This window comes from Vulpes lagopus, chromosome 10 (genome assembly GCF_018345385.1).
Source record: "Vulpes lagopus strain Blue_001 chromosome 10, ASM1834538v1, whole genome shotgun sequence".
In the NCBI taxonomy this organism is placed as follows: Eukaryota; Metazoa; Chordata; class Mammalia; order Carnivora; family Canidae; genus Vulpes; species Vulpes lagopus.
The window spans coordinates 56,654,561-56,679,897 of record NC_054833.1 but is presented as its reverse complement, the minus strand read 5'-3'; the positions used below and the strand labels follow the sequence as shown (position 1 = coordinate 56,679,897).

General features: G+C 41.3%; 1 protein-coding gene across 3 annotated transcripts in view; it reads left to right on the top strand.

Annotated features, from left to right (window-relative positions):
- The window catches only part of ANKFY1 (ankyrin repeat and FYVE domain containing 1), a 79,953-nt gene that overhangs the window by 19,850 nt on the left and 34,766 nt on the right, over positions 1–25,337 (top strand). For all 3 annotated transcript variants that reach the window (XM_041770438.1, XM_041770436.1, XM_041770437.1), the window contains exons 4-6: positions 19,027–19,162; positions 23,969–24,092; positions 24,948–25,097. In XM_041770438.1, coding sequence (XP_041626372.1) covers positions 19,027–19,162; positions 23,969–24,092; positions 24,948–25,097 — 410 coding nt within the window. The remainder of the gene's footprint in view (positions 1–19,026; positions 19,163–23,968; positions 24,093–24,947; positions 25,098–25,337) is intronic.

Here is a 25,337-nt window from a genome sequence, read left to right as displayed (position 1 = left end):
GGTCCTAAACCGCTGAGCCATCCAGGCATCCCTGTGGATAACTTTTAAAGCCCATTAGATCATGAGGTATTCTTCACAAGGTGCATGATAGGATCTTAATTTAACTACATGACCAGGTAGTTTACAAAGACTAGAGGAGATTATGTTGAATGCAATCAAAATGAATAAGAGTGGAGAACAAACCAAACTTTGTAAGGATACAGAAAATTGCATTAAGGTGTAAAAAAGCCTAATTCAAGCATTACCATTTTGCTTTTACTTTTTTCGTACATCCTAACACTGAAGAGTAGCTTTAAGTCAGTGACTGAGCGCAAGACTGCATCACTGTGAATCAGGAGATTAGAAAATGTTTAGTGTGGGAAAGTGTAGTGTTCATGCCTTTAAATGTCCTTGGGCTCCTTCCTGTTGTAAATACTAAGCCTGGTTTGATCCCTGTGGGATCACAGAAGGGAGCCACAGCAGAGCAAAGGTTTTCTGTCTTGGGTAGATTAGATACCTCCTCATTAGCTGACAGCCCAGCCTGTGGTGATTCTTTTTTTCATACAGTTTATCCGTGAAATTTGTCCTGGGGTGAGTGTGAAGGAGGTGGTGCTAGAGGTGGACCTGTTAGCCTTTATTCCCTTGTGTGTTCAGCTGCAGCCCTGCTGCATTGCCTGGGGGGTGTGGGTGCCATCGCCCCGTTTGGGTTGTAGCAGCTGGGAGTGCCTCCCAATCCTGTAGGTTATGTGATACCTGGAAGCACTGACCCTGCAGGGCTGGCCAGCAGTTTGAGGGAGATTGGGAATAAGCTCTTGTAAACAAGTGTATAAATAGCGCAGCAGCTATGTTTTAAGTGGTTGAACTTTTCCACACTAATGGAGTTGATAAAATCATTTCATGAATTTGTTGGTGTTTCTTCAGAATTATTCCCTCCATATCACAGATGATGGACACCTCAGGGCACTAGGACACAGAGCAGTGAACAGAATTAAATTCCTGTTTGCATGGAACTTACATTCTTAGACTGACTTTCTGAGTTCCACATTTTCTTTTGAAGTTTTTGTGTAATTGGTATTTCTTAAAACTCAAAATAAGTACAACTTTGTGTTAGTCATTGTAAGGGTTTTAGCATGTGTTGGTGAGGATACAGTAAGGCATTGAATGCCAAGTATTTAAAACGTGTCCAAATATATGAGAGTTTTCTTAACCCATACGTTGTTCCAAAGAGTACATACACTGTGTTGTGTCTGGTATGATGCATTGACAAAAGTGCAGTTATTTCTGTAGGATTTGCAGTAAGCACATAACCTCGGTCTAATTATGAGAAAGTATCAGACAAACCCAAATCGAGGAACATTTCACAAAGTAACAGGCCAGTGTCACTGAAGTCTGTCAGGGTCATGAAAGACAAGGTACCAATATTACAGACAGGAGAACAGGGAGACAGTGAAATGCAGTGTGGTTTTTGTACCATAACAAGGAAAAATTGGCAAGATTTGTAAAGGTCCATAATTAGGTAACAGTTCTGTGTCAGTCCTAATTACCTAGTTTTGATTATTGTCCTGTGATTAGATGTTAATATAAGGGGAAGATGGGTAAGGGGTATCTGGGAACTCTGTAACTTTTCTATAAGTCTGAAATTATTTCAAAACACAAAGATAAAGAGATAGAAATTTGCTTTTTATTTCTTTATTTGAATTATAAAGATACATTTGTTATATTATAAAGATACTGAGTGATCAACTGGGAGGAGAAAGAATTTAACTACTAGCTCAACAGAGTATCTCCAGACTGGAAGGAGAGCTTCTCTGTGAAGTAAAACTGCTTGCTTCAGGCAAAACGACTTGTTTATAGTATCCCTATAACACTTTAGCAAGAACGGCTCCCAGCATTAGACTACTTGCTTTGAAGATAGAGTTTCTGGTGTGCTTTCTCCAGCAAAGGTCTGATGCTTTCCTGGCATAACTGTTTGTGGCGAGTCCTTCAGCTTTCCTGGAATGTGTCCTGCGTTCTGTCAAGCCTGTCCAAGTACCAGAGAGCATCCTTCTCCCTCCTGTTGAGTCTGCTAGGGCAAGCTGTGCCCTGAAGCACCACCTAGAGGCTGCTCTGTACAGTGGAGAGCACCCCAGAGAAGCAGGAGGAGCACTTTGCTGCAGCTCACGACCCCCGCCCTCCCCAACCCCGGCATCCGCAAGGTGTCTTTGTTTTTAAGAGAAACACAGCAATACTTGAATACTTGATGTCTGTTGGATACCGTGTGAACTGCTAGCTGAACGTGGTTCAGTTAGGGTTAGATCATGCTGTATTCCTTTGGATGATATCCATGGTAGACTTAAAGTATGTCCATAAATAATTTGATCCTCCTCCCTTCAAAGGTGGGACCCTAAACCCCTTCCTTCAGTACAGGCCGACTGAGCTCTACCCGAGAGATGGGGGTGGAAGTGATGGCAGGTTCCTTTTGAGGCAGTCGTGGAAGGCACTGTGATTTCCTCGTTGGTCTGTCTTTCGGAATACTCTCTGGAGAGCTAGCTGCTCTGTGCTGAGGATGTCACACAGCCTTGTGGGCTCCTGCTGAATGCTCATGCCCCTTGCCTGACATTCTCTGGCAGACTCTGTATCATCGGTGGTGAAACTCCCTTACTCCATCCTGGTGTTGCTGTTGTGTTTTTCTAATTATTGTTTATGTTAACTTTGTGTTTTTGTGTAAAATAGTCTTACAGCAACACCCGGGTGGCTCAGTCGGCTAGGCATCTGCCTTCAGCTCAGATCATGATCCCAGGGTCCTGGGATTGAGTCCCACATCGGGCTCCCTGCTCAGCAAGGACTCTGCTTCTCCCTCTGCTGCTCCCCCTACTTCTGCTCTCTCTCTCAACTCTTTCTGTCAAATAAGTAAATAAAATCTTTAAAAAAGATAAAATAGTCTTTTAATACTAGTAGTAACAGCCATGTTCACATGGTTTTTACTGCGTCCTGGTAGAGCTCTGTGTATACTTCACCTGTATTCACTTACTCATCTTTAGAATGGTGTTTTGAGATGAGTACTGTTTGCTTCTATTAAATAGATGAGGGAACTGTGAGGGATGGTAATATAGAACGACCCACCCCGGTCAGCAGTAGGAAGTATGCAAGCTGGAGTTTGAACCCAGCCAGTTTGGCTACAGAATCCTCGCCATTAACCACAGTGCTGTGCTGCCTCTCACCTTTGGTTTCTTCGCTTCCAACTTCATTGAGATGTAAAGAAAGTATAATAAATTGCGCTTATTGAAAGTGTATAGTCTGCTCACTTGACATAATTGTGAAACCATCCACAGAATGACAAACACTTTCACTTCCCTAAAATTTCCTCCCATGTCTTTGTAATCCATCTCTCTTCCATCCACATCCCCAGGCATCCACTGATTGGCTTTCATTTATTGTTAGATTAACTTGCATATTCTAAACTTTTGTTAAAACAGAATCCTGGAGTTTATAATATCTTTCTCCCAGCTTCATTCACTCAGCATACAAACTGAGATTTGTCTAAAAATCTCTGTATGCTGTGGTTTCAGTTGTTCATTCCTTGTCACCCCTGAGTAGTATTCCATGTGTGCATGTACTGTGCTGTGTGTTCTTTTGGTGACCTGCTGGTGGATGTTTGGATGGTACAAATAAAATTTGTGTGCTCGATCGTGTCTGTGTTTCTCTTGGGTAAATACTTAGGGTGACTCAGTATACTGTTAGGGAACTACCACCCGTTTCTGAAATGGATGCAGCAGTCACACCCCATCCGCAGTGTGTGTCAGAGCCCCCTGGCTTCCAGATCCTTACTGACACCATGGGCAGGTTCACCATATGAAGGGATATGGAGTGCACGGTGGTTTCATTTCCCATTTCTCTGAGGACCAGTAATGTTGAGAGTACCTCATGTGTTACCATTTGTGTGTCTTCTTTGGGGAAGTGTTATTTATTTTTTAAAATTTTATTTATTTATTCAAGATAGACATAGAGAGAGATAGAGACAGGCAGAGGGAGAAGCAGGCTCCATGCAGGGAGCCGGACGCGGGACTCAATCCCGGGACTCCAGGATCACACCCCGGGACAAAGGCAGGCGCTAAACCGCTGAGCCACCCAGGGATCCCCTCTTTTGCCCTTTTAAAAATTGGGTTTCAAGTTTTGAATTGTAAGCATTCTGTATATAATCTGGATACAAGTTATTTGTCTGAAAGCGAGCATTCCTGCCTTGTTCCTGATCTCAGAGGGAAGGAGTGTGATCTTTAAACACTACATATAACTGTTGATTTTAGGGTTTTTGTAGATGTGCCCTTTGTCAATTTGAGGATTCTTAGTGTTTGAGATATTTAGGACGTGGTTTTGAATTTTGTCAAACCCTTTATTTTTCTATCTACTTTCCCATTTATGCTGTTAATATAGAGGATTACACTACTGAAATGACTCTATAGTGTTTCCCATTTATGCTGTTAATATAGAGGATTACATTGATTTTTTTTTTCAGTGTTAAAACTAGCTTTGCATTCCTGGTCTAAATGCCATGTGGTCACTATGTGTTATCTAAGTTGTAGACTTTGCAGTTTTCTCTTACTATTCCCTAATGACTTTTTTCATTGCCAGTGTTGGTGTTTTATGTTCTCTCCCCTTTTTTTTTTTTAATTTTTTTTTTTTTTATTTATTTATGATAGTCACACAGAGAGAGAGAGAGAGGCAGAGACACAGGCAGAGGGAGAAGCAGGCTCCATGCACCGGGAGCCCGATGTGGGATTCGATCCCGGGTCTCCAGGATCGTGCCCTGGGCCAAAGGCAGGCGCCAAACCCCTGCGCCACCCAGGGATCCCTGTTCTCTCCCTTTTATAACTTGATCAACCTACTTAGAAGTTTGTTGATTTTATTGATCTTTTCAAAGAATCAACTTTTGCCTTTGTTAATTTTCTCTATTGTCTAGTTCCTGTTTTAATACTTTCTGCCTTTTTCTTCCTTCTACATTCTCTGGATATACTTTACTCTTTTTTCCCCTAGTTTCTTAAAGTGGAACCTTAGGTTATTTATTTTTGATCTTCTGTTCTAATACAAGGATTTAAACTTCCCATTTCCTTCTAAGCACCACTCTAGCTGCATCTTGTAGATTCTGATATGTTGTCTTTTGGTTCAGGGTATGTTCTAATTTTCTTTGTCATTTCTTTAACCCATGAATTATTTCGAAGTATGTTGCTTAGTTTCCAGATACTTGGAGTTTTCCTAGATATTTTAGCATGACTAATTTCTTTCCTTCTTTCCTTTTTTTATTTTTGGAGGGAGAGTGCAGGCATGCACAGAATGGAGGGTGGGAGGGACAGAGGGAGAGAGGGAAGGAGAGAGAGAGCATCTAAAACAATATGGGCACTGAGGCGGACACTTGACGGGATGAGCACTGGGTGTTTTTCTGTATGTTGGTAAATTGAACACCAATAAAAATTAATTTAAAAAAAAATAAAACAATATGCCGCCCAGCGCAGAGCCTGACACAGGTCTCCATCTCTCCGCCCTGAGATCATGACCTGAACCAAAACCCAGAGTCTAACACCTAACCAGCAGAGCCACCCAGGTGCCCAGGAGTAATTTCTAATTTTTTTTTTTTAAGATTTTATTTATTTATTCATGAGAAACACAGAGAGAGAAGCAGAGACACAGGCAGAGGGAGAAGCAGGCTCCCTACAGGGAGCCCAATGTGGGACTCGATCCTGGGACCCTGGGATCATGCCCTGAGCCGAAGGCAGACGTTCAATCACTGAACCCCCCAGGTGTCCCTGATTTGTAATTTAATTCTGTTATTGTCAAGTAACATACTTTATATGGTTTTGATCCTTTTTAAATTTATTGAGGTTTGTTCTGTGGCTCAGCATATGGTCTATCTTGGCGAACATAAGTGCCCATGAGAAGAAAGTGTGTTCTACGGTTTTTGGAGATAGTCCTTTTTTAGGTGTTTGATAATAGTGTTCAGACTTTCTGTATAGTTTCTTTTTCTTTTCTGTCCAGTTCTGTTAGTGCCTTGAAGATGGGTGTGAATGTTGCCTCTGGTTTCAGGATTGTCAATATCTCCCTTCTTCTGTTCATGTTTGCTTCATATATTTTGGGCCTTGTCATTATGCACTTATATGTTTATTATGACTTCCTGATGAAGTGTGGCTTTTATCATTTTGAAATGGTAATATTTATTTCTGGTAATATTCTGTGTCTTGAAGTCTGTGTCTGACATGAGGTAGTTACTCTGGTCTCCTTAATATTTGCAGGGTATATATGTTTTTTGTATTTGTTTACATTTATCTTACCTGTATTTTTTTAAACGTGTCCCTTGTTGGCAGCACATAATGAGGTCCTGCAGTTTTATCTCTTCTTTTTAGGTGGAGTGCTTAGACCACCAGTATTTAATGTGATTATTTTTACGATGAAGCCTATCATCTTATTTGTTTGTCCCAGCTTTTTTCTGGAGTTCTCATTTTCTTGCCTTCTTTTGGATAATTTGGATATTTAGTATTCCATTTAGAATTTTTAAAAAGATTTATTTATTTTTAGGGGCACCTGGGTGGCTCAATTGGTTGAGCAAATGCCTTCGGTTCAGGTCATGATCTCAGGGTCCTGGAACTGAGCTCTGTGTCAGGCTCCCTGCTCGGTGAGGAGTCTGCTTCTCTCTCTTCCTCTGCCACTCCCCTTGCTTATGCTCTCTCTCCCTGTCAAATAAATAAAGTCTTTTTAAAAAAAGATTTATTTATTTTTAGAGTGAGAGATTGTACACAGGGGAAAGGGGCAGAGGGAGAAGGAGAGGGAGTCTCTAGCAGACTCCATGCTGAACTCAGACTTCCACGTGGGGATTGATCTCTCTACACTGAGATCACAACCCGAGCCAAAATCAAGAATTAATGGCTTAACTGTGCCAATCAGGGGCCTCCCCACACTTTTTTTTTTTTTTTTTTTTAGAGATTTCATTTATTTATTCATGAGAGACACACATAAAGAGAGAGAGAGAAAGAGAGAGAGGGGAACAGACACAGGCAGAGGGAGAAGCAGACTCAATGCAGGGATCCTGATGTGGGACTGGATCCGGGGACTCCAGGATCACACCCTGGGCTGAAGGAGGCGCTAAACCACTGAGCCATCTGGGCTGCCCCCCTCCCCCCTTTTTAAGATTTATTTATTTTTAGAGAACATGAGAGAGCAAGTATTCCATTTAGATTTACTGACTTCTTGACTACTTCTGTTTATATTATTGCTTCGTGTTTGATTAATCTAGGGCAAAGTTTGTCCACTTCAGCATTGTTGATATTTTGGACTCTTTAATTCTTTGTTATGAGAGCTGTGCATTGCAGGGCGTTTACCCTTTAAATGCAATAGCACTCCCCCAGTTTTGACAACCAGAAGTATTACTGGACATTGAGAGGTCCCTTGGGGGCAAAATTGGCCCTGGTTGAGAACTACTATAGGGACTGCAATATATATATATATGCCCCTCACTTTTGATAGAGTAGTTATAGTCTATTTATAGTCTGTGGTCTATTTGTACTACATCATGTAAAATGTAAAAACCTTTGCAACCCATGTAGGCCTGTTCACACTTCTACCACAGACCTTTATGATATAGCTGTCACACATGTTCCAAGTACATACATTGAAAATCCCACTCTTCACAGTTGTACATACTTAAACAAACTCAGCAGGATTAAGAAGTCATTTATATTTACTCAGATAATTCTTTTTCTTGGGTTGTCCCTTCATTTGTCAAGATCCATGTTTCCCTCTGGTATCATTTCTTTTAATCCTGAAGAACTTCCTTTCGTAGTTCTTACAAAGTCTGTTAGTGAGATTCTTTTCCTTCATCTGAGGGTGTCTTCATTTTTTCCTTGTGTCTAAGGATATTTTCCCTGGATATAGACACTGAGTTGATAGCTCCCCTTTCTAAAGGAACTTTAAAAATGTTGTTCCACTTTGTTCTGGCCTCTGTGGTTTCTGATGAGAAATCTGCAGTCATGGGAATCTTGCCTGTATGTAGTGGTCATTTTTCTCTAGTTGCTTTTAAGACTTTTATTTTTATTTAAAAATTTTTAATCATAGTAAAAGATACTTAAAATTTAAAATTTACCATCTTAAACATTTCTAAGTGTTTAGTAGTGTTAAGTATATTCACATTACTGTCAGCCTATCTCCAGAACTTTCTAATTTTGCAAAACTGAAACTCCATACCCATTAAATAACTCCACATTTCTCCCTGTGTCTAGTTCCTGACAACTACAATTTTACTTCCGGTTTCTATGAATTTGACAACTTTAATTACCTAATATAAGTGAAATCATACAGGATTTGCCTTTTTGTGTTTGGCTTATTTCACTTAACACAGCATCTTTAGGGTTCATTCGTGTTGTAACAAGTGTCAGAATTTCCTTCCTTTTTTTTTTTTTTTTTTTCCTTAAGGATTTGCTTATTAATTTGAGGATGGGGAGAGCTAGAGGGAGAGAAGGCATTTCTCAAGCAGACTGGGCCCTGTGCTCAGAGCCTGTGGGGCTTGATCCCAGAACCTGAGGTCATGACTGGAGTCAAAATCAAGAGTCAGATAGATGCTTAGCCAACTGTGCCACCCAGGTGCCCAGAATTTCCTTCCTTTTTAAGGCTGAGTAATATTCCACTGTTTGTATATACCACATCCTATTTGTCCATTCATCTACTGAGGGACACTTGGGTTGTTTCCGCCTCTTGGCTATTGTGAATAATGCTACTGTGAACATGAGTACATGTACATGTATTTCTTTAAGATCCTGCTTTCAGTTTTTTGGATACATACCCAGAAGTGGAATTGCTAGGTCATATAATAATTCCATTTTTAATTTTTTGAGGAACTCTCATACTGTTTTCCATAGGAACTATGTCATTTTACATTTCTACCAACAGTACACAGGGTTCCAGTTTCTTCACATCCTTACCAATATTTGCGATTTTCTATTTGTTTTGATAGAAAAACAAATTACATATATTGTATTTTTCATTCTATACTTCCATTTGTTCCTTTTCCGGTTTATATGCTGAAAATTTCTATCTTTTAAAAATTTTTAAAGATTTTATTTATTCATGAGAAACAGAGAGAGAGAGAGAGAGAGAGAGAGAGAGAGAGAGAGAGAGACAGGGGGAGAAGCAGACTCCCTGGAGGGAACCCGATGTGGGACTTGATCCCAGGACCCCCAGATCACGACCTGAGCCGAGGCAGATGCTCAACCACACTGAGCCACCAGGTGTCCCTGTCTTTTAAATTTTAACTGTGTTTTCCCTTACTTTCTGGAGCATAGTTACACCAGATGCTTCCATGTCTTTGATAAATTCAATATGTGGGTCATCTTGGGGTTAGAATATGTTGTCTTGTGCCTTGAGAGATGGTCATATTTTCCTGATTTTTTTTTTTCCTATGTCAAATGATTTTGGATTGTATTCTGGATATTCTGATTGTGTTTTGTAGACTCTGGGTCCTATATCATCATCCTCTGGAAAACACTGGATCTAACTTTAGGTTCAGACTGAAGTTGATTCACCTTCTGTAGGTAGTGGTTCAAACATCACTTCAGTTCTTGAAGCTGGACTGGGGACTCTGCCATGCATGAGTAGCTCAGAGGTGAGCCTGAGGCCTGTGTGGTTCATACACAGAACGGACCCATTTTCCTGGTGTACCTGACTAGGAAGATGGAGTTTTTACTAGGAGGTTAGGCATCCGCATGGTCACCATACCAGTGTGAATCCCTGACTGGAGTCTGTCTTCAGGGTAAAGCTATAGGGAAACAAAAATGGGTATGGTTGCTTCCTCAAGTTTCCCTCCCCCTATAATTCAGCTACATTTGTGTACTTTTCAGAATCCTTAGGTAGTTGTTTTTGGTGCTCTGTCAAAAGTTTTTAGCTATAATCAGTTAAAATAGGATGGGTTGTTACCCTGCCATGATAGAAATACAATGTCTGTCCTTTTATTCCTTTATAAAGGAATAAATTTTATTCCTTTATAATTTCTTTAGGGATTATTTAGAAGTATGAGTTGGGGTTTATTTTTATCTCCAAGAAGTTAGGGTGCATCCTTAAAATGAATAAAGAGGATGCTTTTACTTTTTTTTAAATAATAAATTTATTTTTTATTGGTGTTCAATTTGCCAACATACAGAATAACACCCAGTGCTCATCCTGTCAAGTGCCCCCCTCAGTGCCTGTCATCCTTTCACCCCCACCCCCCGCCCTCCTCCCCTTCCATCACCCCTAGTTCGTTTCCCAGAGTTAGGAGTCTTCAAGTTCTGTCTCCCTTTCTGATATTTCCTACCCATTTCTTCTCCCTTCCCTTCTATTGCCTTTCACTATTATTTATATTCCCCAAATGAATGAGACCATATAATGTTGGTCCTTCTCCAATTGACTTATTTCACTCAGCATAGTACCCTCCAGGTCCATCCACGTCGAAGCAAATGGTGGGTATTTGTCGTTTCTAATGGCTGAGTAATATTCCATTGTATACATAGACCACATCTTCTTTATCCATTCATCTTTCTATGGACACTGAAGCTCCTTCCACAGTTTGGCTATTGTGGACATGGCTGCTATAAACATCAGGGTGCAGGTGTCCCGGCGTTTCATTGCATCTGAATATTTGGGGTAAATCCCCAACAGTGCAATTGCTGGGTCGTAGCGCAGGTCTATTTTTAACTCTTTGAGGAACCTCCACACAGTTTTCCAGAGTGGCTGCACCATTTCACATTCCCACCAACAGTGTAAGAGGGTTCCCTTTTCTCCACATCCTCTCTAACATTTGTGGTTTCCTGCCTTGTTAATTTTCCCCATTCTCACTGGTGTGAGGTGGTATCTCCTTGTGGTTTTGATTTGTATTTCCCTGATGGCAAGTGATGCAGAGCATTTTCTCATGTGCGTGTTGGCCATGTCTATGTCTTCCTCTGTGAGATTTCTCTTCATGTCTTTTGCCCATTTCATGATTGGATTGTTTGTTTCTTTGGTGTTGAGTTTAATAAGTTCTTTATAGATCTTGGAAACTAGTCCTTTATCTGATACATCATTTGCAAATATCTTCTCACATTCTGTAGGTTGTCTTTGAGTTTTGTTGACTGTTTCTTTTGCTGTGCAAAAGCTTCTTATCTTGATGAATTCCCAATAGTTCATTTTTGCTTTTGTTTCTTTTGCCTTCGTGGATGTATCTTGCAAGAAGTTACTGTGGCCAAGTTCAAAAAGGGTGTTGCCTGTGTTCTCCTCTAGGATTTTGATGGAATCTTCTCTCACATTTATTTTCTTTTTAATTTTTTTATTAATTTATTTATGATAGTCACAGAGAGAGAGAGAGAGAGAGAGAGGCAGAGACATAGGCAGAGGGAGAAGCAGGCTCCATGCACCGGGAGCCCGACGTGGGATTCGATCCCGGGTCTCCAGGATCACGCCCTGGGCCAAAGGCAGGCGCCAAACCGCTGCGCCACCCAGGGATCCCTTCTCTCACATTTAGATCTTTCATCCATTTTGAGTTTATCGTTGTGTATGGTGCAAGAGAGTGGTCTAGTTTCATTCTTCTGCATGTGGATGTCCAATTTTCCCAGCACCATTTATTGAAGAGACTGTCTTTCTTCCAGTGGATAGTCTTTCCTCCTTTATCAAATATTAGTTGACCATAAAGTTGAGGGTCCACTTCCGGATTCTCTATTCTGTTCCATTGATCTATGTGTCTGTTTTTGTGCCAGTACCACACTGTCTTGATGACCACAGCCTTTTGTAGTACAACCTGAAATCTGGCATTGTGATGCCCTCAACTATGGTTTTCTGTTTAAAATGTCCCTGGCTATTCGGGGTCTTTTCTGATTCCACAGAAATCTTAAAATAATTTGTTCTAACTCTCTGAAGAAAGTCCATGGTATTTTGATAGGGATTGCATTAAACGTGTAAATTGCCCTGGGTAACACTGACATTTTCACAATATTAATTCTGCCAATCCATGAGCATGGAATATTTTTCCATCTCTTTGTGTCTTCCTCAATTTCTTTCAGAAGTGTTCTATAATTTTTAGGGTATAGATCCTTTACCTCTTTGCTTAGGTTTATTCCTAGGTAACTTATGCTTTTGGGTGCAGTTGTAAATGGGATTGACTCCTTAATTTCTCTGCTTTCAGTCTCACTGTTCATGTATAGAAATGCCACTGACTTCTGGGCATTGATTTTGTATCCTGCCACACTACCAAATTGCTGTATGAGTTCTAGCAATCTTGGGGTGGAGGCTTTTGGGTTTTCTACGTAGAGTATCATGTCATTGGTGAAGAGGGAGAGTTTGACTTCTTCTTTGCCAATTTGAATGCCTTTAATGTCTTTTTGTTGTCTATTGCTGAGGCTAGGACTTCTGGTACGATGTTGAATAGCAGTGGTGAGAGTGGACCTCCCTGTCTTGTTCCTGATCTTAGGGGAAAGGCTCCCAGTGCTTCCCCATTGAGAATGATATTTGCTGTGGGCTTTTTGTAGATGGCTTTTAAGATGTTGAGGAATGTTCCCTCTATCCCTACACTCTGAAGAGTTTTGATCAGGAATGGATGCTGTATTTTGTCAAATGCTTTCTCTGAATCTAATGAGAGGATCATATGGTTCTTGTTTTTTCTCTTGCTGATATGATGAATCACATTGATTGTTTTATGGGTGTTGAACCAGCCTTGTGTCCCGGGAATAAATCCTACTTGGTCATGGTGAATATTTTCTTAATGTACTATTGGATCCAATTGGCTAGTATCTTGTTGAGAATTTTTGCATCCATGTTCATCAGGGATATTGGTCTATAATTCTCCTTTTTGGTGGGGTCTTGTCTGGTTTTGGAATTAAGGTGATGCTGGCCTCATAGAATGAATTTGGAAGTACTCCATCTCTTTCTATCTTTCCAAACAGTTTTAGTAGAATAGGTATGGTTTCTTCTTTAAACGTTTGCTAGAATTCCCCAGGGAAGCCATCTGGCCCTGGACTTTTGTGTCTTGGGAGGTTTTTGATGACTGCTTCAATTTCCTCCCTGGTTAATGGCCTGTTCAGGTTTTCTATTTCTTCCTGATCCAGTTTTGGTAATTTGTGGCTTTCCAGAAATGCGTCCATTTCTTCTAGATTGCCTAATTTATTGGCGTATAGCTGTTCATAATACGTTTTTAAAATCGTTTGTATTTCCTTGATGTTGGTAGTGATCTCTCCTTTCTCATTCATGATTTTATGAATTTGAGTCTTCTCTGTCTTCTTTTTAATAAGGCTGGCTATTGGTTTATATGTCTTCTTAATTGTTTCAAGGAACCAACTCCTGGTTTTGTTGATCTGTTCCACAGTTCTTCTGGTCTCGATTTCATTGAGTTCTGCTCGAATCTTTATTAACTCTCTTCTTCTGCTGAGTGTGTAGGATCTATTTGCTGTTTTTTCTCTAGCTCCTTTAAGTGTAAGGTCAGCTTTTGTATTTGAGGTCTTTCCAGTTTTTGGATGGATGCTTGTATTGCGATGTATTTCCCCCTCAGGACTGCTTTTGCTGGATGCCAAAGATTCTGAACGGTTCTATCTTCATTCTCATTAGTTTCCATGAAGCTTTTTAATTCTTCCTTAATTTCCTGGTTGACCCTTTCATCTTTTAGCTAGATGGTCCTTAACCTCCATGTGTTTGAAGTCCTTCCAAACTTCTTGTTGTGATTTAGTTCTAATTTCAAGGCATTATGGTCTGAGAATATGCAGGGGACGATCCCAATCTTTTAGTATTGGTTAAGACCTGATTTGTGACCCAGTATGTCGTCTATTCTGGAGAAAGTTCCATGTGCACCGGAGAAGAATGTGTATTCCGTTGAGTTTGCATATAAAGTTCTGTAGATATCTGTGAAATCCATCTGGTCCAGTGTATCATTTAAAGCTCTCGTTTCTTTGGAGATGTTGTGTTTAGAAGACCTATCGAGTGTAGAAAGTGCTAGATTGAAGTCACCAAGTATAAGTGTATTATTATCTAAGTATGTCTTAAGTTTGGTTATTAATTGATTGATATATTTGGCAGCTCCCACATTCGGGGCATATATATTGAGGATTGTTAAGTCCTCTTTTTGGATATATCCTTTAAGTATGATATAGTGTCCCTCTTCATCTCTCACTACAGTCTTCGGGGTAAATTTTAGTTTATCTGATCTAAGGATGGCTACCCCTGCTTTCTTTTGAGGACCATTTAAATGGTAAATGGTTCTCCAACCTTTTATTTTCAGGCTGTAGGTGTCCTTCTGTCTAAAATGAGTCTTTTGTAGACAGCAAATAGTAGATGAGTCCTGCTTTTTTATCCAGTCTGACACCCTGCGCCTTTTGATGGGGTCATTAAGCCCGTTCACGTTCAAAGTTAGTATTGAAAGATATGAGTTTAGTGTCATCATGATATCTATTCAGTCCCTGTTTTTGTGGATTGTTCCATTGGACTTCTTCTTAAAGGGGAATTTTGAGAGTCCCCCTTAAAATTTCTTGCAGAGCTGGTTTGGAGGTCACATATTCTTTCAGTTCCTGCCTGTCTTGGAAGCTCTTTATCTCTCCTTCCATTCTGAATGAGAGCCTTGCTGGATAAAGTATTCTTGGTTGCATGTTTTTCTCATTTAGGACCCTGAATATATCCTGTCAGCCCTTTCTGGCCTGCCAGGTCTCTGTGGAGAGGTCTGCTGTTACCCTAATACTCCTCCCCATAAAAGTCAGGGATTTCTTGTCTCTTGCTGCTTTAAGGATCTTCTCTTTATCTTTGGAATTTGCAAGCTTAACTATTAAATGTCGAAGTGTTGAACGGTTTTTGTTGATTTTAGGGGGGGATCTCTCTGTTTCCTGGATCTGAATGCCTGTTTCCCTTCCCAGATTAGGAAACTTTTCAGCTATGATTTGTTCAAATACATATTCTGGACCTCTGGCCCTTTCGGCGCCCTCGGGAACCCCAATTAAACGTAGGTTTTTCTTCCTCAGGCTGTCGTTTATTTCCCTTAGTCTATCCTCATGGTCTTTTGATTGTTTGTCTCTTTTTCCTCAGTTTCCCTCTTTGCCATCAACTTGTCTTCTATGTCACTCACTCGTTCTTCCACCTTGTTAACCATCATCATTAGGACTTCTGGTTTGGATTGCATCTCATTCAATTGATTTTTAATTTCTGCCTGATCAGATCTAAATTCCGCAGTCATGAAGTCTCCTGAGTCCTTTATGCTTTTTTCTAGAGCCACCAGTAGCTTTATAATAGTGCTTCAGAATTGGATTTCTGACATTGAATTGCAATCCAAATTTTGTAACTCTGGGAGAGAGTACTGTTTCTGATTCTTTCTTTTGAGGTGAGGTTTTCCTTCTAGTCATTTTGCTCAGTGCAGAGTAGCCAAAAACAAGTTGTATTGGGAAGAGGAGAAAAAGAGAGGAGAGAAAGAAGGAAAGAAAAGAGAAAGAAAAGAAAAAAGAAAAGAAAAAGAAAGAAAAGAGAAAAAGAAAGAAAGGAAAAAAAGGGGTGGGGTAAGGAAACAAATCAAAAAGCAAAAAAAAAAAAAAAAAAAAAAAAAACCCAAGAAAACAAATAACACAGGGGAATATCCTCTGATTCTGTATACTGTAAGTCCCTTGACTTCCTCTGGAACTTTCCAGTGGTGCTTGGTCAATAATTTGTTTTTCCCCTGCCCGTTTAGCTGGTCTTCTGGGGGAGGGGCTTGTTGTGCTAATTTTCAGGTGTTAGCACTTGGGGGAGCTGCTCTGCCCCCTGCCTGGTGTAGAGCTCAGTGAGTCATGTTCATCCTGTTTATGTGGTGAGGCCACCTTGAGGCTCAGTGGGGGTTGTTTACCCTGTGAGGCCCCAGGAGGAACAACCACAGTGGTGGTGGCCAGCTCTGGAGCCCTGGATTCAGCTCCCGCAGTAACTATGGAGCTCTCAGTCTGCAGGGGCCTGGATGCTCCGGGGTTGGGGCCGCTGATCTGCTCAGCTTGGGGCAGGAGTGTCCTTGCTGTTCTGTGCCCTCCTGGACTCTGCCTGTCGGGGGGGCCTGCGCTGTTGCATTCGTGCTCCAGGCCGCGCAGCCCCCTCTGCGTGGAGCCTCTGCCAGAGCCCCTCCCCCTCCGAGCTGCTCCTTGTTCCAGGGTCCAGCCATGGGCACGCTCCAGCCCTTTAGGGAGCTTGGCGCACTCTCCCCGGGGCGCAGGTGTCTGTTAGTGTCCCAGGGAGCCTGAGGGCATCCCTGCTCTCCTGGTGTCCTGCTCTAACTCCCTGGGAGCGCCTTTCTGCCAGGGAAGATTGGTGAAGCTCCTGCTTCTCTGGGATGGTGCTTTCCTGTCCTGGGGGCACTCGCCTGGGCCTTAGCCTGGCTCCTCGCGGGCCCCTCCCCCTTGGATGCCTTTTGTTTCTTTATTCCCCCCCCCCCCCCCCCCCCCCCCCCCCCCGTCTTCCTACCTTGATAGAAGTGTCTTCCTACCTTGATAGAAGCGTGAACTCTTCTCACTGTAGCCTTTCAGCTGTTCTGTTTTTAAATCTCAGGCCGAATTCGTAGATTTTCAGGATGATTTGAAGGTTATCTAGGTAATCTGGTGGGGACAGGTGACTTGGGGACCCTACTCTTCTGCCATCTTCTGGCCCAAGTACTCTGCTTTTACTTTTGAAAGATGCTATTTATCACAGTTTTTTAATTTTATGAATCAAAAACTAAAATAAATGAAGAAAAAATTGTTGGAAACTTGCAGACAATTCAGTTAAACCAGAGTCATAGTAAGATATTCAGAACACTTTTCTCAGTGTTTTACTGATTAAGTACAGGATTTAGGTAAGGAAATTAATTTCCTCAGTATGCTTCATTTAATGGCTAATTGCCTACTAAGTTTATTCTCATTCTTTCCAAATGGCTTATAAAACGTTTATTTAAAATCAAAACAACAACAAAACTGGCTACATAAAAGATCTCAAGTTCTCTACCAAGTGTGGCTGTGGGCACCTAGACTGTGGTGACATCAGAAGTTGGGGTGTTCTTTCTCTTGTGGTCCCTACAGTCACAGACTTTGATCAGCTTGTGTGCCGGCCCTAGTGAAGGGTGACTGCCTCTAGAAGCAGGTATGCCATACAGGTCGTGGAGGCCACTGCTTTCACTTCTCAGAGTCTGCTCCTCTGCGTCTCCTCCTGCTTTTACAGGCTCCTTTGACTTGAACAGCCACTTGTGTAAGTAGATGGGATGCAATAGAGACTGCATGATTCACTTAAAAGTGTGCAGTTGGAATCACACCCCCTCCTGCTGGCTTAGTGCTCTGCCCACCTTGTACCATGGCTGCTTGGTCGGACTCTCAAAATGAATTTATTTTCAGTGTATTTTGTAGATTAAGGGAAGAGTCAAGGCATGAGTGGAATGCTTGGAGATCACTTGAACTTCATTTGAAATTTTGAGGGCTCCCAGAAAATCCCTGCTAATTATGGTTAAGAAAATTATTTAGGTTTTAGTTTATCAGTTGTCAGGTTTATTGATTTGGACAATTGAGGGAGGGTTTTTAAAGGAAAGCAGCCAAATTTTAAAACATAATCAGGGGCGCCTGGGTGGCTCAATCAGTCAGGCATCCCACTCTTAGTTTCAACTCATGTCATGATCCCGGGGTCCTGAGATTCAGCCCCATATCAGGCTCCACACTGGATGTGGAGCCTGCTTAAGATTCACTCTCTCCTTCAGCGTCTGCCCTCCTCCTTTCAAAAAAAAAAAAAAAGAAAAAAAAAAAAGAAAAGCAAGCAAAATCAGGGAAATAAAAAATTAGCCCAAAGAAAAGTTAGTTATAGATCCTACTAGGGTTAATTTTAGGGTTTATTCTTCCAGCGTCTCAGTAGATAGGTGCACCTGGTTGGCTTATTCCATGGAGCATGTGACTCTTGACTCTTGACTTTGTTTGGGGCTCAAACTCATGACTGTGTGTAGAGTGTAGAGATTACTTAAAAAAAAAAAAGACTGATAATCTTACGGCCATAGCACCCTGAATGTCCTCAGTCTTATCTGATAGGACAGATCAGAAGCTTAGCTAAGCAGGGTTGGGCTAAGCAGGGTTGGGCCTCGTTAGTACTTGGACAAGAGACAGACACAACGGTGTGCGTGTGTGTGTGTGTGTATACATACTGATACACATGTGTATACACACATATACATCTCCAAAAAATGAGATCATTTAATACATGTATTTTTAGCCTTTTTAAGAACCTGATATGTAGTGCATATCTTTTTAGGTTGATTATTGAGATCTAAATAACTTTAATTGATACAAAACTTTCCAGTGTGAGTATATACTATAATTATTAGCTTACCAGTATTGTACTCTCAAGATTTTTGTTCCAGTTTTTATTTTTAAAAATAATACTGTGTTGACTGTCTTAATATATATGTTTCTCTGTATTTGCTCAGTTATTAGACTAATATTCTACACATATAATTGGCGTACTTTTTAGGAATCTTTCAGACAAAAAATGTATTGTAGTTTAAATTTGTGTTTGTAGTTACTGGTAAGGTTTACTGAACCTTTTTATTTATCCTTGGGAATTACCATTTATATCTGTTGCCCATTGGTTATCCATGTTTTCATGTGTGTTTGTAAGATCTTTTTATTGGAATATAAACTCTGTCATATATTTAGAATGTTTCCCCCCAATTTATTTGATTTACATCTTTTTTCTTTTTAAGAGAGAAAGGTAAGGAGGGAAGGGGATGGGGGAGAGGGAGAGCGAGAATCTTAAACAGGCTCCATGCTGATGTGGGGTTTAATCTCATGACTCTGAGATTATGACTTGAGCTGAAATAAAAAGTCAGACACTCGACCTACTGAGCACCCAGGTGCTCCTTGACTTACGTCTTGAGTAGTTTGCTTCTCTTACTTACCACCCTTTGCAAAACTTTAACATTTTTCTGAAGTCAGATGCTGCCCAGAAAAGCATTAATTGCCATTTTTAATGGCTGCATGATATTTGAGTTGAGGGTACCAGAATTTATTAGTCTGAAGTTTTAGGAATCCTCAAACAGGCGTAAGTGTATTATTGGTGCTTTGTTTTCAGTGTCTCTCTTTTCATAAGCAGATGCTAACCCTGAGGTGACCAGGACGATGCTCCGCTGGATCTACACAGATGAGCTGGAGTTCAGAGAAGATGACGTATTCCTGACTGAGCTGATGAAGCTGGCTAATCGGTTTCAGCTCCAGCTCCTCAGGGAGAGGCAAGTCACAGCACATCTATTCAAGCACCTCACATGGTGGTGGCTGAGCTTTAATTATGCCAAGCTCTGGGAAAACAGCTGCTTCTGCTAATGTAAATAACTTTTGCAAGGTGTTCTTTTAAAGGCTGTGTGGAGATCATTTTATCTCCCATGCTTTGTTATTTTGTAAGCTAAATTTTGCCACAGTTTTTAGTTATTCTCTTTTCTTTCACTGATTTTTTTTCTAACCTGAGATTACATAATAGTGTGAGCTGATAACTGAGTATGAGCTAATACAGCAGATTATAGTGTCCAAACTCTCAGCTTTCCCTCCAATACCACTTCCTGTGACATTTATTCTACTTATGTGATATATGTACTTGGGTGAAGTCCTTGGTCATATTGTTTTTGCTAGAAACTCAATAATGCTTGAATTAATACACAAGAGTATGGCTCAGTAGGTTTCATAGACAGTGTTTCTGAGCTTTTGCTTCATTTGTTACTGCTTTTTAGGTTCTGAAGGAGATAGTCTGCTCTGTTTTTTTTATATTGCATTTTCTCTTTTGCTTTTCCAAGTTGGCCTTCCAGAGCAACAGAGAACAAAATGTCATCGAGATGATGTCATGCCCTTGATTTATGTTTGGCTTGTGGCCTTTGGTAGTCAGATTGGTTGGTGGGACGAACATCATTTAGTTATCTTTCGTATCACCTTGGGTGCTACAGGAATGGCCTTCAGGCAGTGCTCCACCTGCTGTTGTGTTGCCCTTAGAGCCCAGAGCTGCTTGCTGCCACCACTTTGGGGCTGCTGTTCACGGAGCCTGCCATGCACCACATGAATGAGCACACAGGTTCCTCTTAATGCTCTAGGGTTAACATCAGCTTGAATGTATTTTTAATATCTAAAACCAAAAACTCAAAAAACCCCAACAGGTCTGAGGTATGTAGGCATATCTAGTACTTGGTTAGCAAAGCTGACTTGACTATGGAGGCCTTGAAGTGAACTCTGCTTTGTTTGGGTGAGTATTTGAGCCATCTGAGAGTGAATTGAGAATGATTTTAATTAGATTGAATATGATTTGTATCTTTTTTCCCCAGATTTCCTGAGCTTTTTTCCATTGGCCTTGACAGACTTGCTTGTAAATTAAATTGCTTTGATAAAAATGCCCTGGGTTAAGAGTAGTATAGGTAATTGTAATCTGTGTAATGGATTCTTTAATTAAAATGTTTGCTTATTGACTGGGTAGGCCCTTAACCATCAACATTACCAGGTGCTCAATTTTGTATTGTTGGATATCAACATTAAGTTGTTATCTGTCTCTTTTGTGGCTTTGGTGAGAGCAGGGCTGGGAGATACCCAGGAGTCCGGGTGGGGGTGGGGTCAAATGTCAACTTTTTATGTATTTATTATTTATTTATTTATTTATTTATTCATTCATTCATGCATGCATGCATTCATTCATTTAGATTTTATTTATTTATTCATGAGAGACACAGAGAAAGAGAGGCAGAGACACAGACAGTGGGAGAAGCAGGCTCCCTGCAGGGAGCCCAATGTGGGACTTGATCCCGGGACTCCAGGATCACACCCTGGGCCAAAGGCAGGCACTAAACTGTTGAGCCACCCAGGGATCCCCCAAATGTCAACTTTTAAAGGGTCACAGAGTACAGAGTGCCCACTGCTGTGTGCAGGAATAATCACATGTCTGAGGTAGTAAGCTGTCATAAATGTGTGCAGGTCAGTATGAAGCAGGTATTGCTTATGTTTGTAATGTCGGGATCTCGGAGGTTTGGGAATGCTATCACCACTTTGATGAAAAGGAAGGTTTTTTTGGTAAGTATTATCAGAAAGATGATTTAAAAAAATTATTTATTTATTTGGCACAGAGAGAGAGAACACAAGCCGGGGTGCAGAGGCAGACTCCCTGCCGAGCTGGGAGTCTGAGGTTGGGGCTCCAGCCCAGGAAGCTGAGATCATGACCTGAGCCAAAGGCAGAAAGAAGCTTCACCAACTGATCCACCCAGGAGCCTTGGTTTTTTTTTTTTTTTTTAAAGAGAATTAATAGTATCTGCTAAAAATTGACAATTAATATAGTAGTTGTTTTCCTGATTGTAGAAATACAAGCTCAGCGTATAGCATTTAGAAAATATAGAATAATACAAAGAAAAGTCCCTGGGTCATTTGTAATTCAGCCACTGCTAATGTTTTATTGTTTCTCCTGTCAAGTATCTTGTCCACACCTCCTATTCATGCACATCAGAGTAATACTGAAACTAGACAGAAATTTGTGAGATGCTTAATATATTCTGGATTTTATACTTTGAAAATTGTTTTGTCCATTTATATCCTTTTAGTGCTCTAAAATTAAAACATGTATTAACAAAATTCCTAGGATACCTGGGTGTCTCAGTGGTTGGGCATCTGCCTTCAGCTCAGGGCGTGATTCCTGGGTCCTAGGATCGAGTCCAACATCAGGCTCCCTGCATGGAGCCTGCTTCTCCCTCTGCCTATGTCTGTGCCTCTCTCTGTATCTCTCATGAATGAATGAATGAATGAATGAATGAATAAATAAATAAATAAATAGAATTTTTTAAAAAAAAACAAAACCAAAATTCCTCCAAAAGAAAGTTAGTCTGTCCTGCTACTTTTGAAAGAGAAGATAAGAACTGAGAATCTGAATTTTTAAATGAGATGACATGGTCTTTTATGTAAAGGTAAGTTTGATTTTATGTTATGCAAACCATTTTGAAATCATAAATGGCATTCTGGGAACCCCAGAGGTAGGTGAAAATGAAGTGTCTGCCAGTTGTAGCAAAACATCTGTCTTCATGAAACACATTTGAGTATCTTTGTACAGATGTCATTTGGTAGTAGAAAGAAGGGGATTTGTCTGTAAGAGTGCTTAGCAAAGCTTCTCCGCAGATATGAATCAGTAGTCCCTTAGGTAGGACGTTAGGACAGCTGTTCATGGGTATCTGTCATTGTAAAATTGAGAATTTCCATGCATTTAAGCAGAAGACTCTTCTCCCAAACGCTCTGATTTCATAGCAGGTCACAATCACTTGGGGGAAGGTTGCTCAGATGGTGTTGCTCAGTACAGTAACTCACTGTGATACTGTAACACTTTGATTTATAAGTGCCCTGTGGGAGATGCTTCTTCACACCACCTCACCTGTGTTACTTAGAAACAAAGAACTTAAGCATCAGTCTTGGAATAAAATAGGTGCCAGCGTTTATTGCTGGATGGAGAAAGGATGGCAAAGCTGTTGCTGCCCCCCCTCCCCCCAAGGTCTCATTGGTGAGGCTTGGGAGGTTTGTTCTTTTGTTCTTCTCTGGTCTTTGTTAACACTTCCGTCCTTCTTCCCCTTCTCTCTCCTGCGTCAGTGGCCTCTCTCCAAGTCTGTGTGCTACCCCTCACCTGTAAAAACTCAGAATTATCTGCTAGATGATCATATTTTCTTACTGTAGTACTGAAACCAGTCCATTTTGGTTATAAACAAGGCTGCTGCCTTGAGAAGGCCCTCAAACTGGTGAGCATATCAGGTATGTACCAAATACTGTGTGCAGTTCACTTAGCTTTCCTTTACCTGGGAAAATGCACACAGATACTCTGACCCTCTGAACAAGAGCACTGTGTTTACTACATGGAACAGGAGACAGGGCACAGACAGTTCAGTGGATCTCCATTCAGGTCTTTTTTACCTCACAGCTCAGTGTTGTCAGTGCTGATTCTGCCCTTAGGATTAGAAAAGGGTTTCTGTGGGTGTTGCAGGACAGATGAAGCAATAGTAGGCTGCCAGGTCTCTGTGATGCTTTAGAGGTGAGCCTCATTTGTACGGAGATGTGCAGACACGGGAGTGGAAGGACTGTGCTACTTGCCTCCTTTCCCCCAGTCCCAGTGCTGCATCTCCTAGGCTAGGGTGTGGGTTGGCTTTGTGCCAGCAGGGACCTGGTTGCCTGTCTGACATAATGGGTGCCTTCTTATCAGTGCATGGGAGAGTCTTGTGGTGATGCTTGTAAGCAGACTTTTGGACGTCCATGGAGCTGATTTTTCTGTGTTAGCATACTCAATAATAAGTTAGGGACATGTGCATTGTACACTGTAGGTGTACTGTTGGTGTGCTTCAGGTGTAGTGGGGGTGTACTGTGTGTATACCGTGGGTGTACTGTGTGTATACTGCGGGTGTACTGTGTGTATACTGTGGGTGTACTCTGTGTATACCGTGTACATGCTATGGGTTTACTGTGTGAAATTCAGTTGGCTCTATATATTTTCTAGGTGGACTTTCAAAAGTCAGTTTTATTGAGTGATAATGCATATATCGTACGGTTCAGCTTTGGGAGAATGTTTCAGGCAAACTAATTTATTGAGGCATACACAGAGCCTCCTGCTTGAAGCTAATTTGAGGCCTCACTGGTGGCATTACAGAACTGTGCTGATAGGAATTGTACATATGTCCTGTACAGTTAAATATAAAAGGAGTGAATTTGACCTATTGTGTGTTTGATTTTGCCAGCACCTATGTATAATAAACCTGTGAGTTTCATGGAATTACTTATAAGGCAGTGGGGGGTTATGCTTAATGTGTTTATTTAGAGGTTATTTTGATTCTGACCAGAATGGTCAATGTGCTATATAATGCAATTCTTGTACTTTTAAAATATGATAGGTCAGCTGTACTTATTCCTAACTCCTCTGTGTAACCTTGTATGTTAGTGTTATTGGTAAATACACAGATACAGCCAGTACACAGATTACAGCTTTGGTTTGTTCACTTACAAATCTATTTGTCCTAATGACACCATTCATCATTAATATTCTCTTGCAGATGTGAGAAGAGTGTTATGTCTCTGGTGAACGTCAGGAACTGTATTCGCTTCTATCAGACCGCAGAGGAACTGAGTGCCAGCACTCTCATGAACTATTGTGCAGAAATTATTGCCAGTCACTGGGTGAGTGAGAGATTGAGGGGTGTGAGCAAAGCACCCTCATGGCTAGCCGGAGACCTGAGCTGAGGCCTGCTTCTATGGAAAGTTACCTCTCGGCTCTTACTTGCATTAGATGACATTTGAGATTGCTGAGGCTCTAAACATCTCATTCTGATTTCAGAATAGAGAGGTAGAGGTAGCTCAGGTCAAGAAATAGCTGCCTGTACGCTCCATCCACAGAAGCTGCCCACAAGCCCGGGTCTTTCCACGTTCTCTGCGGTGTGTGGAGACCATCATTAAGTCTCGATTTGCTGTCCTGCGGAATTGTTTGTCTTAAAGAACAGTATTTGCATTTAGAAAAAAATCATACCTAGTGCTGTGTTTTATAGCCCAGTTTTATAGCAAACTTTGGTACTTAACAACATTGTGAGAAAAGATGTCCAGAAGAATTGGATTGTAAAGAATCAAAACAGGTGTGGTGCTTTAGGATAGATAGAGATTTGCAGTAGTGAAGACCCTCTGACTGGGGGGGCCTCACCCCTGAAAGTTATGATTAGCTCTGCAGCTGCCATCTTTGTGGGGCTAACGACCCCATCGCCTGACAGAGGGCTCCTAGTGGCGTCCTTGCTGGGTGTCAGTGGTGCTTTACTGCCTCCGAAGGCACAGCAGGGCTGCTGTGGACAGCACAGGCTTGGTTCCTGGCTTTGTGTTCCTTCCTGTGCAAACCTGAGCAGGTTACTTCCCCCTTCCTGTTTCACCTTCTTTGTGCTGAGCCCTGTCTAGTAGGGCCAGACACGTTCTCAGGGCTTCCTCATGAACATCTCTTGTTACTGTTGGTGTGTAGGATCTGCTCCCTTTTCACTGTCCTTCTGTCCTCAGGATGACCTGCGCAAGGAGGACTTCAGTAGCATGAGTGCTCAGCTGTTGTACAAAATGATCAAGTCCAAGACTGAGTACCCGTTACATAAGGCGATCAAAGTAGAGAGAGAGGATGTGGTCTTCCTCTATCTAATTGAGATGGACTCACAGGTACTGTAACTGCTTTTTCCCAAAACCATACATGGCTTGTTTTTCTCTAAAATGTCCTCACTGCCCCTAAGCTGTCACCAGCACGGTCTTCTAAGGCACATCTGTCTACGCCTTGTTTGTTCAGGGCTGTCTGAGCTGTTTCCATTATGCTCCTCAAAATCCTTCCAGCTTCTGCCTGTTGGCCATTTCCAAAGCCACTTCCATGTGTTTAGGTCATTGTTGGAGTAGTACCCAGCTGCC